Source organism: Monodon monoceros, unplaced genomic scaffold (assembly GCF_005190385.1).
Source record: "Monodon monoceros isolate NGI ecotype Baffin Bay Population unplaced genomic scaffold, NGI_Narwhal_1 Super_Scaffold_1, whole genome shotgun sequence".
NCBI classification, from domain to species: domain Eukaryota; kingdom Metazoa; phylum Chordata; class Mammalia; order Artiodactyla; family Monodontidae; genus Monodon; species Monodon monoceros.
This window is the reverse complement of record NW_021703765.1, coordinates 67794662-67809731: the sequence shown is the minus strand read 5'-3', so window position 1 is coordinate 67809731 and position 15070 is coordinate 67794662. Positions and strand designations below refer to the sequence as shown.

At 53.2% G+C, this 15070-nt stretch overlaps 1 protein-coding gene across 3 annotated transcripts in view; it reads left to right on the top strand.

Annotated features, from left to right (window-relative positions):
- Window positions 1–15070, top strand: part of MYO18B (myosin XVIIIB) — a 212530-nt gene that overhangs the window by 130138 nt on the left and 67322 nt on the right. For all 3 annotated transcript variants that reach the window (XM_029224307.1, XM_029224312.1, XM_029224320.1), the window contains one exon: window positions 14523–14636. In XM_029224307.1, the coding sequence (XP_029080140.1) occupies window positions 14523–14636 (114 nt within the window). The remainder of the gene's footprint in view (window positions 1–14522; window positions 14637–15070) is intronic.

The following is a 15070-nucleotide window of genomic DNA, read 5'->3' as shown; positions in this document are numbered from 1 at the left end:
AGGTCTAAGTGTGTTACGGTCGGTCAGGCAGGCGTGGTCCTCTCCCTTTGAAACCGACGCCTGCTGGAAAAGAGGACAAGCACACAATGTTACAAACAAACAAATATCCCACACCTTAATTCAGGTAGTAAAGGAAATAAGTGGGGTTATTATAAATAATAAAGGGAATAGGGAATTGCAAGGGGTCTCATTTAGCTTGGGTGATCAGCTAACCTCCCCTGGGAGAAGGAGAAGCAGGCAGAGACCAGAACGTGCGGGGCCTGGGAGGTTTGGATTTTATTCCCGGGGGTGATGAGAAGCCGTCGGGACGTTTTGAGCAGAGCGTGACATAATCAGATTCAGAGGATCACTCCTCTGTGTGGGGAAGGGATTGAGGAGGGATGAGTGCATGCCATTAGGAGGCTAGAGTACCTCTCTAGGCTGGAGGAGAGGGTCTCCTGGGTTAAATGGTTGTGGGGATGGTGAGAGGAGGCAAAGTGGGGGCTGGTTTGGAGCTGACGGGACTGGTAGGTGGTCAGTGTGGCGGCTGGAAGTGCATTACTTAGATCGTCCTCACCAGAACCCTAGGAGGTGGCTATTGCTATTTTTGACCCACTTTACTAATAAGGAAACAGGCTCTGAGAGGTTGAGTAATTTACCCAACAGCACACAGCAGCGTATGTCTTAATGCCGCCAGCGCTGACAGTTCTGTACCCACGATGTTAACATTTTTCAACCACCTACTATGTATCAGGCTTTTCCTTGGAATTTTCGGGGTCCCCAAACTTGGCTGCACATACGATAACTTAAGTACCGTTTAAAAATCACAGATTTACAGGCCCCCCTCCTCGTTTTTTCTTCCCATTGAGACCCAGGATCTACATTTTTTTTTTAATTAATTAATTTAATTTTGGCTGCATTGGGTCTTCATGGCTGCGTGTGGGCTTTCTCTAGTTGTGGCGAGTAGGGACTACTCTTCGTTGCGGTGCATGGGCTTCTCATTGCGGTGGCTTCTCTGGTTGCGGAGCGCGGGTTTCAGTAGTTGTGGCACGTGGGCTCCGTAGTTGCAGCTTGCAGGCTCTAGAGCACAGGCTCAGTAGCTGTAGTGCACGGGCTTAGTTGCTCCGCAGCATGTGGGATCTTCCCAGACCAGGGCTTGAACCCGTGTTCCCTGCATCGGCAGGCGAATTCTTAACCACTGCACCACCAGGGAAACCCCAGGACCTACATTTTCAACAGTCACATGAGGGGATTCCAGTGCTGGTCTTAGGACCACCATCTGGGAATCATGGGCCTTGTTTACCCCTCAAAACACACTTTCAAGTTCCATGGCATAGGCCCATTTTGCAGATGAGAAAACTGATGGTGAGGTTATATTGGTATGACAGAGCCTAGTTCAACCAGTTTTATAATTCATTAAATATTGAGTCAGGAGAACTGGATCCTGCACTTGCTAATGTCGTGACCTTCGCCATGTGACAGGACCTCTGTGAGCCCTTGTCCCGAAGCGGAGCATCGTCATCGCCTCATGTCCCAGGTGCCTGTGGGGGTCGGGGGCGATGAGGTCTAGCCCCCGAAGGCTTGAGAAGCTTGAACACCCTCTGCAGCCTCTACAGCTCGCTAACCATGGTGCCGGGTAACCTAGAGAAAGGTTTTCTCTCTGAGGGCAAAGATGAGGGAATGCGTTTGAAAGCACCTGTTAGTGAACTGTGTGCGTTCAGCAGATCCTGATAAGGTGTCCACTCGGGACAAATTCGAGGCCAGGCTGCGGGGATAAGGAAGAACCCTTCCCGAGAGGGGCTCCCAGTCTAGGCAAGAGGCCGACCTAGGAGCAGACTGCAGCCAGCAGGGTGATGAGATCTTTCCTGGCGGAATGTTGGGGTTTAAGTGAAGGGGATGCCCTTGATTTAGCTGTGGGAGAGGAGCTGGTGGCTTCAGCTATCTGCTTAAAGGTGGGAACGAATGGCTGGCTGGGTGAGATGCACATGGGCGTTGTGGGAGGGAGCACCAGGGCGGGGGTGGGAGGAGACAGGGAGCATCTAACGCTTGGCCTAGTGTGGCTGGTGTGCAGCGTTCCCCGAGGAAGGGCAGGGAGGGTAATGTCGGTCAGCGAGGCTAGAGTCAGCTCGTGAACGGTTTAGTGAGCCCAACTAAGGAGTTTGGGTTTTATCCCAAAGGTGATAGGGAGCCATAGAGAGCTACAGAGCAGGGAAGGGCACGGTCAGAAGTGCTTGTAAAAAAAACGGCAGGGGCTCCCCTGGTGGCGCAGTGGTTGAGAGTCCGCCTGCCTATGCAGGGGACACGGGTTCGTGCCCCGGTCCGGGAAGATCCCACATGCTGCGGAGCGGCTGGGCCCGTGAGCCATGGCCGCTGAGCCTGCGCGTCCGGAGCCTGTGCTCCGCAACGGGTGTACCGCAAAACAAACAAAAAAAACCCAGCAGGATTCTAGGCCCAACTGAAGCAGTGATGTGTGGCATGCCGGGCTCAACCAGAGGCATGGGAGGGTCCCCCTAGGCAGAGCATCTCCCAGAGCCCCTGCCTTCCTCCCGGGTGGACAGGCATTCCCCTCTGCCCGTTGCCCCACCGTCTAGAATCCCGACAAGATTATTTGGCTCTTTCTGCCCAGTTTCCCTCCATTGGGAGACTTGGCTCCGTCTCAGCTAACACCTGAGGCTAAAGACTGTGGGATAAAACATGGAAGACTCCTGGAGGAAAGACACACCTTGTGAGTTCAGATCCTGCCTCTGCTACTTAATTAGTTGTATGATTCTGAGCAAGTCACCCTGCCTTTCAGAGGCTCCTTTTTCTTACCTAAAAAAAAAAGAGCCTGATATTCCCAGCTATTGGGCTGGTATAAAGAACCCTAGGCCCTGGATTCAAAGGAATTCTCTAAATTGAAAACTATAAGACAATGATTTTTAAATGTAGAGCTGCCCACTGGCCCCTGCGTCCCACCCCCCGGAGTCAGCTGGTGGAAGACTTTGGATCCTGGGCCCAGGATTTCACAAGACCTCGTGGACAGGTAGACGAGGCCATGTGTGGGGTGGGTCTAATGACACCTGTTCTTCAGGAGCAAGTACTAATCAATTCCCGTGAAATGCTTCCACTGGAAACAGACTAATCTGGAGACAGAAGCAGTTCCAACAACCAAGATATATCATTGAGATAATCGCTGTGCATAAATAACATCTGTGAGCAGCAGATGCCGGCACCTGGCTCCGAGGAGAAAGTGGAAGGTTGTGTCTGCTCCCGGGCAGTGACGGCTTTTTGTTTAAATTTGATTCACGCCTTGACCTTTGCCTCCTCCCGAAAGGAACTATGTTATTTGCTTTTTTTGTTTTGTTTTGTTAAATGGAGAAGAGTTTGCACTGAGCTCTTCAGTTGTTTACTTAATTCATGCCAGGGGGCCGTGTTCCCCCCTTCCTCCTGAGGACAAAGCTGTTGCTGAGTCTCAGCCATTGTTCCCCCTAAAGAGCTCTGGAATCTGGCCCCTCCTCGCTTCTCCCCTCTTATCACACACCACCTGCATCTCTCATTTGGAATTCTCTCAGGTCTGCTGGCCTCGGTCTTGTCGGAGCAATCTTTCTGCCCCCTGATCTTTGGAGAGAGCTTTTTAAAATATAAATACAATCATGGTTCTTTGCATTCAGGATCCACCAGCGGCTCCCCATTGCCCTCAGAGTACAGTCCATGTGCCTCAACATGACCTTTAAAGATGCACAGTCCAGCTCCTACCTTCCCGTCACCTCTGACCAGCAGCTTAGACCGTCTTGGGGTCCCCACACCAAGCCATGCCTTCTGCCGGACACTCGCTTCTCCCACTGAACCTCTTTGCCTGACGGGCATCTAGTCATCCTCCGAACTTGGGTTTGGGCCTCGTCTCTAGGACCCATCTCTGACCTCCAGGGTCTGGGGGAGGGGCCCAGCTCCTTTCTCTCACGAGTTCCTGGGCTTCCCCCAGGACAGTCCAGATCATTCTGTCACAGTTACCTCTTTGCTTGAGTCACAGAAAGGTCAGAAGAGATTGAGGTGGGACTGGAACCTGCAGAGTCTGACTTCAACCCCTGGCAGTATGATAACCAGCACCCCGAACTACCAGTTTACCTCCTGTTGGCCTGCTGCCCACTCTGGGCTCTCCCAGCCCGTCTGGAAGCCCCAGTGTTCCTGTAGGCCCCTCCACTGGGGGATTCCAGCTCGGCTTCCGTGTCCCTCAGGTGGGCCGTTAGGCCTGGTGCATATTCCACACAGTGAGCCCCCAGTGGTCCCTGCTAGCGTGCAGACGACTGAGGATCACCAGTGCCCTTAATCAGGATGGTGGTCACCAGGTGTCGCCCGCGCTTCCATGAGACGTTGAAGGTAACCAGCAAGCTCTGGGAGGAGATCCTGACAGGAGTCTTTCGTGTGAGCGAGCACTTAGGGAACACTTCTCTCCAGCCCGGAACCACAGAACAGGTGGCCTGGATGTTTTATTTGAAGAGACTTTTCTAACAAAAGATTGTGTTGGAGTGAATTGATTCAATATTAACATAACCTCCTGTCAGAGGAGATAAAGTCCAAATTGTAATTGGTTAAAAACATGATTATCAGGAGCCTGTTCACCCCACAAACACTGACACTTCCAAGGCTGTGATGAATGATGTGGGGAAAGGCTGCTTTCGTTGCAGACGGGGAGCACCGTCTATGCGTCTCTCCCAGAGGGCCTGGTACTATTTTAGCTATGGAGTGCCAGGCCCCCAGAGCAGCCTGGCCACCCACCAGCGTAGTCATAACCACGGGAACATGGATGGCAAGCATCCGTGGCCTACACCGTGCCCAGCACAGGGCCAAGCACTTAGAGGTCATGACCGAATTTGATGCCCCCAGCCCACTTGAATGCAGTGAGCTCCATGAGTAGAGGGGCCTTTCCTCTCTGGGGCCAGAGCGCAGAAGCGTGTCTGCACACAGCAGTGCTCTGTGCGCGAACAGGGCCCCACGGGCTGGGGTGAGTCTCCCTAGGAGGCAGCTGGTATTAGGCCCATTTTATGTGGGAGGAAGCTCAGCGTGTGAGAATCCTGCCCAAAGTCACAGAGTTTGGGGGGCAACTGGGATGTATTTTAAATAATGTGCTTTGAAAGAATTTCAAATTTACCAAAAAATGACAAAAATAATTCAAAGGACTCCTTTGGATCCTTCACCTAGAGCCCTCACTTTTTAACATTTTGCCACATTTGCTTTATCATTTTCTCACTAAATCACATTCTCTGAATTAGTTGAAAACAAGTTACAGACATGAGGTCCCTTTACCCTAATCAAAATCGGAAACTTTAACATTGATAAAATACTGTTTTCTAATGCAGGGGTTAGTGAACTATGGCTCACAGGCCAAATCCAGCCCATGCTGCCTGTTTTTTCATTGTTGTCTTGTTTTTGTTTTTCTTATTACAGCCTGAGAACTAAGAATGGTTTTCGTTTTCAAACGGCTACATTTACAGTTAGATAAGTACCTGCATGTATACTTCAGTTTTGCCTCTCGGCCTGCACGGCCTAAAATATTGTCTGGCTTGTCCTTGAAGGAGGAGTTTGCTGACCCCTGACCTTATCTGCTGACTATTCAAATTCTACCTGTTGTTTTACTGATGTTCTTTGTAACAGTTTTTCTTCCTGTTCAGGATCCAGCCTAGAATGTGTTAACAGCCTGTGCTGTTTCGTGATACCGTCCATAGAGCCTCAGTCTGTCTTTGTATTTTATGACACTGGCATTTTGGGAGAGTTCAGGCCAGTTGTGTGGTGGAAGGTTCCTCCATCTGGGTGCCCTGGAATTTGAAGCTACGTGTTTTTCACTTCAGAGCCATTTGGATTTGTGTGGGTCTGAGCGTGTTCCCGGGACACGGGACTTCTGATTTTAAAACCAAAAAAGTCCCAGGCAAACAGGGGTGAGCTGGTCACCGTAGAGCCAGCGCCTCAAGCCCTAAGTAATTTGGGCCTCTCCGTAAGACCTGTTGTCAAAAGGTACCCGTAGGTTTAGGGGAGAAGCCAATGAACCAGATGCGCATTTAAAAGCTGTTCCTCGGTTACTCATCCGCTCATGTTACCCCTTGGCTGAGTTCCCATCCTCTGCCTGTTCTCGCGTTGTTTCCCATCCTCTGCCTGTTCTCGCGTTGTTTCCCATCCTCTGCCTGTTCTCGCGTTGTGTCTAGTTTCCTTTGTTCCATTGATACAGACGAGACCTGCTGATGTTACCGTATGTCTTAGCTGCTTCATTCTCCTTGCTGGTTTATGAGACTGTATCACAGTTTAGCCACTTTGCTATTGATGGACAAATAAGTCATCTAGATTTTGGTTGTTAGGAATAGAGCTGCTATGAACGTTTCCCCACGCTCTCTTACATGGGGGAGGCACATGTGTGTGCATTTCCGTAGCGTGCACCCCTGGAGGCCATCCAGCTCCTCCCCAGTGTGCACTGTCTCAAGCAGGCGGGGAGGGTGGGCGGCTTCAGAGCTTCCTTTCGTAAAGTGAGGAAGGAAGACTTAATCTCTCCTGGTGCTTTGCAAGTATGTGTGTATTTTTGTGTGTGCAAAAGAACCTTTTTATTAAAGGGAAGTCTCATGAGAACACCCTCTGCCTTGCCCACCCGGAAGCTGGGCCTTGACTGGGTTGGCCCCGTGTAACCTGGACAAACTTCCTTCCAGCTTTACAGAAAGGGCCCTGCTCGGGGCCCCAGGGTTTGCTGAACGTGTCTGTGGTTGCTCTCCCCATCCAGCTCATCTGCTCCTACAGGCAGGGTCCTGCCCCCGCCCCTTGTCCTTCCCATGGAGCCTCTCTCTGGACACCTGCTGGCATCGGGGTCAGAGATCTGTGCTCAGGAGGAGCTGGGGGCAGCCAAGCCGCGGGTGGCCTCCCGAGGGGCATTCGGGGCTCCTGCGAGCCGCCGTGGGTGGTGGGCAGCTCAGGCTGCAGACGTGGGCAGCCCCGCTGACAGGGGCCGGCTCAGTGATGCGCTGAGCTGCCCTCGCGGCCTTGCCTCAGCACGTGGGTGTGGAGTCCCCACTGTGTGGGCCCCCAGAGGTGAGCAAGACCCAGTGACCCTCCAGAGCCCGCTGTCCAGCGGGAAGACAGACGTGGAGGCCCTCAGACATTGTACTGATTATTTAGAGGAGAGCTGGAATATAATTTTAAAAGGAGGGGGCCATGAATAGGATGGGGGCAGCGAGAATCTTTTTTGAGTATTTTATCCTGCTTTTCCAGGTGTTTTGTTTTTTTTTTCTTTCTCTCTTTGGAGAGCACCTGTGTGTTACAAATCCATTGTCACCAGAGGGATGTCAGGAAGGAAATTTCTTGAAGTCTGTTCTGTCATGTAGGACCTGTGCCGTCCTTAGATCCTACGATAGAAAATTAGAAAGGACTCCTAAACCCTCAAAGAAACAGACTTAAAACAAGTAAAAGGAGACCTGCTTTACTCAGCAGGTGGTAAGCACATACCACAGGGCTTACAAGGAAAAGCCGTGCGTTTAAAAGAGACCTCAGTTCGTGTCCTGGCTCCAGTCACCGTTTAATAGCTGTGTGACCTTTACAAATTAACTGACCTCTCTGAGCCTCAGTTCCCTCATCGATAAAATGAAGATGAAACTGTGTACTTCGTAGACGCGGTTCATGTTGCAAGTGAACAGACACGTGGTCAGCATCCACAGAAAGCAGTTATCCTTCCACTGCTCATCATGATTAGTGTTGCTCGGAAGATGAAGATGATAGAAACGGTAAATCCTCAGAAGGCATTTCAGTGCGTCCATAAGCGATGGTCGTCTAGCACAATGTAAGGAAAATCATGGAATGTTTAGTATATGCCCAAATAGTTGGAGATCAAGGACACAGAGCGTAACCACCATATGGTCTGAGGCACTTTCCCTTGAGGCCACTGTCATCAAACTTCTGAGTTGGAGAGACCATTGGTGGGCCTGACCTGACATTTTTAATATGTTGCATTTACTAGATTTGTTCCCTATCAGGGCTGTCTGTAGTTTGAGATATGGGCGATTCCCTTCAGGGAAAGCCTTCCTACTGAAGGTTGACTCTTCCAAGTGCACTGATGGGATGTCGAGGCCTGGGATGTGTTGAGATCAGCCTGCCAAAGCCACCATTTCTTAGAGCACTTCCCCGTGGTGTTTGCAATGTGGTATTTTTAAATCTTCGGAGTTGTTCAATCAGACCCAGAAATCCAGGTTCTAACCGCTCTGCTGAAATATCAGAAGTTTCCCTCTTTCCCCACCTCATTCCGTGTGTCGAGCCTACTCATCTCGTAGCTTAATAAGTCCAGAGCAAACATTTTACCCAGGTATTTAAAGCGGGCAGATGGCATTGCATGGGAGAGTAATGCTATTCATTGGTTTGTAGTTGCTGTCTGTGTGCTGGGAATCTCAATCGCCCTCCCACTGAATGAGAGGGGGTGGGTGCTGGGGAGAGAACGCCTGAGATGAATTCAGCAATAGAGAAAGACTGTGTGCAGAGGGGGCTGGTGGTGGCCCAGAAACAGCCTGGGTTTAGTGTCTCATGGACTTGACTCTGACCTTGGGCAAGTCACTCCCCTGCCCAGGCTGATTCCTCCCTTGCAGGGCTGTTGTGGGCTATGGTCATAATAAGCATCAAGGCCTATACCGTGCCTGATATGGTTGGTGCTGAAGAAGTCCATTCCTCCTTCTTCTCCCCATTGAACAGTCCGGAAGGGGGACTATTTATCCCCCTCTGAGGAGGGATCCATACACAGAATAGCTAAATAGATGTTTGTTATTCTGTCACGGGGTTTTGGAGGGAGCTATTTGATCCAGCCTGTGACAGAAGAGCATCAGCAGGCACCCTCACCACAGTTCTGACTGTTTACTCTGTGGCTGACCCTGTGTGTGTATCAGCTCTTCTCACTTGTTCACTCATCCTGTATCTGGGTTCTGGGTAACAGCAACCCAGCTCAAATTTGCTCAAGCAGAAAAAGGGACGTTATTGGCCAAAATATCTGAAAAGTTCTGAGGCTACGATTGCCTTCAGGCTTGGCTGGATCTAGGTGCTCCAACCATGTCATCAAGAATGTGTCTCTTGCCTCAAGGACCTTGATGTCACCTTGTATTCTTAGGCAGTCTCTTCCTTCTTGGTGGCAGGAGGGCCCCCAGACACTCCAAGCTTATATCCTGCATCAGAAAGAGCCAATCTTGTGTCCATAGTCGCAGACAAAATCCTGGTGTCAGTCGTGCTGTTGTCCCACAACCAACTACTATGGCCAGCAGGAGGTGGTGCTCTGCCTGGCTAGGCTGAGTTGCATGCAATCTTCTCTGGGCTTCAGGGAGGAGAGTTGGCCCCATCGTGGACATTTGGGGGGTGGACATTCTTTGCAGAGAAGATAGGATGCTGCTGTCAAAAGAAATGAGAGCAGGCGTGTGCAGTCACATCACCAGATTTTCCCTCTGGAACACGTGTGGTGGGCACTGCTGTCACGGGAGTGCAGCATAACAGCCTGGCGGCCAGGCTGCCTGGTTCCATTTGCCAGCTCTGCCCCGTAGTACCGGGGTGACCTGAGGTAAGTCACTTCACCCCTCTACCCCTCAGTTTCCTCAACAGTAGCAACAAGAATGGCCATTGACCCTAGTTCCGCATGTTGTCGTCAGGGTTAAATGAGTGACGGCAGAGCCACGCCTGGCACCGTGTCAGAGCGCAGGCTCCTAACCCATGTGCACGGCAGCCCCCCGGGCCGCTGCAGCGCTTCGAGCCTGGATGCCGCTCGTCTCACCTTGCCCCCCAGAACTCAGGCTTTGAGGACCCTCAGTGTCCTCCCACACTGGTCCAAGAGTCAGGACCTCACCACATGTCCCCAGGCCACATGTCCCCAGAGCTTCGACACCCCTCGTTCATGCACAAAGGTGTCCATTTGGTAGAGGGCTCCTGGCTCAGGGGCTGGGGAGGAAATGACACCCTGCCTTTCAGCAGCCCCTGGGGAAGGGTGGCTGATCGAATGAGTGAATGATAGCGTGACCGGACGTGTGCGAGGGGGAGACGAGTTTCTGGCTGTTAAAGGCATTTTGGTGCTTTGTACCCACATACTTTGCAAGTTATTGTATTGATTTTGCAAGAAACAAGGTGTGGAAGGAAAGAAAAACATGAACTTGTACGAAAATCAAATCAGTTGTGTCATTGAGAGCCCGTTGTGGGTCCTGCCCCACGCTGGGTCTGGAGAGGGATGGAAATCCCGGGGGGCCTTTTACTCCCCCAGCGCTCCCCACCCCATGCTGTGGAGGTCTGCTTGGAACCTGGGAGGGCTTGTCCATGGGGACTGGATGGTGACTTGGAGCTGAAAGGGGTGTGGGATCCTCATAGCCAGGCTGGCTGCCAGGGCTGGAGGTGGGACCCCAAGAGCCCTTCCTGAGGAGTCGCTTGTCAACCGGCTGCTCTCTGACTGCTCCAGCAGACCTCCTCCCGGGAAGACACTGTCAGAGCAGCGGCGGCAGCATCGCACCGCTGAGGGATCTGATCTCAGCCATGACACCATTTGCCACCTGACTTCATAAAAACGTCAAACAGCCCCAATATGGAAACAATGTGCAGTGAGTTATTCTTACGCCACGTCAACCATAATGGAAAATCAGCCCGAGATGGCCCGTATTTCTTCCTGCTCCCTGAAGTGTAATAAATGGAAATTTTTAAAGCTCAGCATTAAGACGGCTCGCCAGCAGCAATCCCGGGCCTGCCCGGCGGAGGCCACAGGCTGGGGGATTCCTAGTGTTGCTGCAATAGCCCCAGGCCCAGCGAAAATCTGGGCCTGCTTGACTTGTGTGCCTCTGGGGTTGGCACCCTCCCTGCATACATCCCAGTCTGCCAGGAAGCCTAAAAGCCCTCCCTGGGATTGTGGTACAGGCCCTGCCTCCCCCTGGCCCTGTGACCTTGACAGCTCACTTGGCTCACCTCTAAAATGGGGTTAAAAGTCCCCACTTCTCAGGCTGTTAAGGGCTGAAGGAGACAAACAACAGCGACATCCACCGTTGCTTTTTTGGCGTTTTCTCAGTGCCGGGTGCTGTGCGAAGCACGCTCACGTTTTCACTGGTTTATCCCGCACGGGTGGTAGGATGTGACCGTCCCCACTCTACAGATGAGGAAACTGAGGCGTGGTGAGTTCAGTGACTGGCTCGAGAGGCAGACCCCCCAGGTCTGGCCCCAGTGCCCACGCTCTGGCCCCGCTCGTGGTGCGCTTGGTGCTTAGCAGATGCCACACGGGTTGCTTTCCTGCCTCTTCCCTTTGGGATGAACTCACGCGTCCCTGGAAGGCTCCGGTCACGATGTGTTTCCTCGGCGCCACTACGTGGGTTCAGACTCCAAGTTCTGTCCGTTCTTCCTGATGTGTCTATCTCTCATTCTACAGTCCCCGCCTGGCTCAGGTCACTGTGACACGGCTTGAGTGGCTTCCATGGTAGCACCAAGCCACTGGGCTGTTTTCTGCGCAGTTGGAATTCTCTCTTTATTTTAATCCATGTTACTGTTTCCATGGGGGGCAGCGGAGCCCAGTGGTTAAGGTTTGGGCTCTGGAGTTGGAACAACCACGCTTCTCTGCTGCTGGCTGCGTGCCTGTGAGCAAGTTGCTTCCCCTGAGTGAGCCTCAGTTTCCTCCGAGGTCAGCTGGTCCCCACGGTGGCGCCTTTCTCCTAGAGGTGTTGTGGCGCTATTGTGAAGCAAGGCAGCTAGAGCCCAGTGCCCTGGAAATGGTCCCCAAGCAACAGTAGCCGGTGTGGCCACTCATGCCCAAACCATCAGGGCCGAGATAATCCTCTCTCCAGCCCAGTGGGAGCTAGGACTAATGCCGGCAGGCCCTCCACTGCCCGCATGGTGTCTCTGCGCTCCTTTCTGCCTGGGGATAAGTCGTCCCTCTCCCTGCCTGCTCCAGGGAGACTGGGGAAAGGAAGGAGCATGTCTAGGTGTACCATCTGTAAAATGGGGATAAAAATAGAGCCTTCTTTCTCCAGGGGCTCAGAGATCCAGCAGCATCATGTGGATGAAACCCTCCTTCAGCTGAAGGGGGGCTCAGCAGATGGGAACTGCTGTTGTCTATCGGCTCTGCCCTGTCGAGCTACTCACAATGGCTCTCGCCTGCCTCCTGGCCCTGGGCCGAGCAACTTGGCCTGGCAGCGGGGCCCCGCCGGACACCTCCCTTCCACTACTAGTTATCTGACATCCTCTCCCACGCTGGCCCATCTGCTCCTGCCTGCCCATTTCTTTTGTTCCTTGCACACCGCCCTGTGCAGACCCTTCCATTTCTCTCCACTTCCTCTCCTTCCTCTCCGACTGGAGCACCTCCGCCACCCTCTTCCTGGAAGACCACAGCAGCATCCTCTCCGGCTGCCCTGTTGCTACTCTTGTCCGCCAAAGCCCCTCCTCCCCGCAGCAGCCAGAGGGAGATCATGCCACCCTCCTCAGTCCTCAGAGAGCAGCTGTGGTTCTCCTACAGACCAAAGACAAAGCTAAGCTTTGCGTCCTGGCTCACAAGCCTCACTGATGTGATCCCCATCCGCTTCCTCAGCATCGCCTCCTCCTGGCCTTCTCTGTGTAGCTGGCCAGCTCCACTGGCTGTCTTACTGTTCTGCAGCACCGAGTTCCTTCCTGTTCCTGTCTCAGGACCTTTGCACTTGCTGTTGCCTCCACTCAGGGCACCTTTCCACTTAAAGCTCTACCTGGCTGTCTCCTTTGCATCATTTAGGTCTTAGTTTAAATGCCTCTCCTTAGCAAGGCCTCTGACTTATGCGTGAATCCAGGGCTGGCTTTGGGCAGCCCTCCATCCCCAGCCCACCCCACCCCCCCACCGCCCCCGGCCTTCCCAGAGGCCCTGGAGTCGCCTGCAGGGAAGATGAGACTGCGCCTGACTTCTCATTTCCTCTGTCGATTATGCTCTAACAACGCCAGTCACCTCCCTTGCTCCACATCATTTTTCTCAGTGTGTCTTGATCCCTTCCAGTCGCTGAGGGAAATGGGCCACCGAGCCCTCCTCCCAGGCCCAGCACGGAGCCCAGCTGCAGAAATACGCTTTCCTTGGCGCCTTGAAGATGGGGCTTTTGTGGGCTGAGGCTGCTGGCAGTGGGGTGGGGCTGGGATTAGGGTGCCGTGTGGGAAAGCTGCGGGAGGAGGCTGGGGCCTCGGTTTCCCAGCCCGCGTAATGGGGGTATTAGCAGTGCACACCTCCCAGATCTGCCAGGAGGACTGGCGGGCGATATTGGAACGCATGGCAGCCTGCCTGCTCCCCACCTCCCATGTCGTTACTCTTCTTCTGGCATCTGGGGTGAGCTCCTGGACATTCCGAGGAAGATGTTCTCTGCCCAGTTTGGAAGATGAAAATGGTCCCAGGCGGACTCTCCCCACAGAGCCCCGCCTTGGTCAGCTGTCCTTGGGGCATCCTTTGCCCTGGCTCCCTCATTTTCCTTTCATAAATCAGTGCGCCCCCCTTCACTGGGTGGCCTCGGGGATCAGATTGTGTGCATGTCCTTTCAGTAGGGGTCTAGTTGGCTTTTCTTTTTCCCCTGTTAGCACCAGCCTTAATGTCATTTACTGTTTGGGAGGGACAGTGGCCTGGCAGTTGAGAAAGCGAGCTGGTCTGGACGATACAAGTGGTGTCTTTGCTCCTGTAGCTCTGTGACTTCAGACAAGGTGCCACCCCTCTCTGAACCTCAAGTGTTTGCCTTCAGTGATTTATAAGGTGGTTTTCTGCTTGGAGATTCTAGGGTTCAGAAATCAGGGAAACTCAATCACAGAACGAACTTAGGGTTCGTGCGTGAATGTGTTCTCTCCGGGGGAAAATGTCTGTCTTCTGGGGCCACACAGGTCATTGTACCTATCTCCATGGCCCCACTTTGCTAGGATAGGAGGCCTGCTGTGTACATGTGGACGGAAGGAAGAGAAAGAGTGAGGAGGAGAAACTTTGAGTCAGTGGCTCTTAACCATCGAGAATCTAGTGAAAGTCATGTACCAGGAAATGCTCACACACACAATATTTTGCCTACCATTTAAAAGGGGTTCACAACTCTGGTTAAAAATGTCTACTTGGCAAGTCCCCACTGAATGAACTGTGCGCACCTCCTCCAGGAAGGCTTCCCAGCCCCCATCCTGTGTTCCGGGGTCCCCATACCCTCCCCTTCCTGGTACCCTCAGAGGTGCTGTCACTCCCTGTCCGTGCCTGTCTCCCCCACGGGAGGGCAGGGGCCACCTTGACTGTTCTGTGCAAGCCCCATGTCTGGCACTGAGGGGTGGCAGCGAATATCTGCTGAATGGAACTGGGGACTCGCTCCTGGCGCTGAATTGGGGGTGGCCTGGCTTTACTTCGTGGGGCAGTGCTAGTTCAGTTTTGAGTGGGCTCAGAACCCAGCTGCCCCTACTGCAAACACCTCTGCTTCCCCCTCTGTGGGTTGATGAACACCCGTGAAGAGGGGGGGTCGCCTGTAAAGTACTCTTCTGCCTGGGAGGGGCCGGGCTGGGCTGGAGGGGAGGGACGTTCCAGGAGACAGTGTCACAAGGCCTCTCTCCCTTTCCTCTCCCCCTCCTGCCTGGTCCAGCTGCAGCAGAGTGAAGCCAAGTGTGAGGACGCCTTGAAGACCCAGAAGGCGCTGACGGCCGACCTGGAGAACATGCACAGCGAGCTGGAGAGCGTGACCCGCAGCAAGAGCCTGGTACCGGTCCCTCCCGGGGTGGGGTGCCTACTGTGTGCGCAGCATTAGAGGAGGGACCGGGGCACTCACTGTACTGTACTTGGAGGTACAGACATCCATTGTAGACCTACTGGGTGCTGGACGCTCCGAGAGCACAGGCAGCCTACTCAGAGCTGAGCGTTACAAAGGTGTAAGGGCACACGTGAGGGTCAGCTGTGTGCTCACCTGTGCGAAGGGAGGCTAGGAACCCTGCTGTGGACCCAGTGTGTGCTCAGCCCCATGGGGATGCTTCCAGTACGAGCCTGTTGTTCGCTCAGCACCTGAAGTGGGAGCACAGCTATCTATTGTGAGCCCACACTGTGCCCACCACTGGAAGCAGCTCCTGGCCATCTATTGTAGACCTACTGTACACACACACACACACACACACACACACACACACACACACACACACA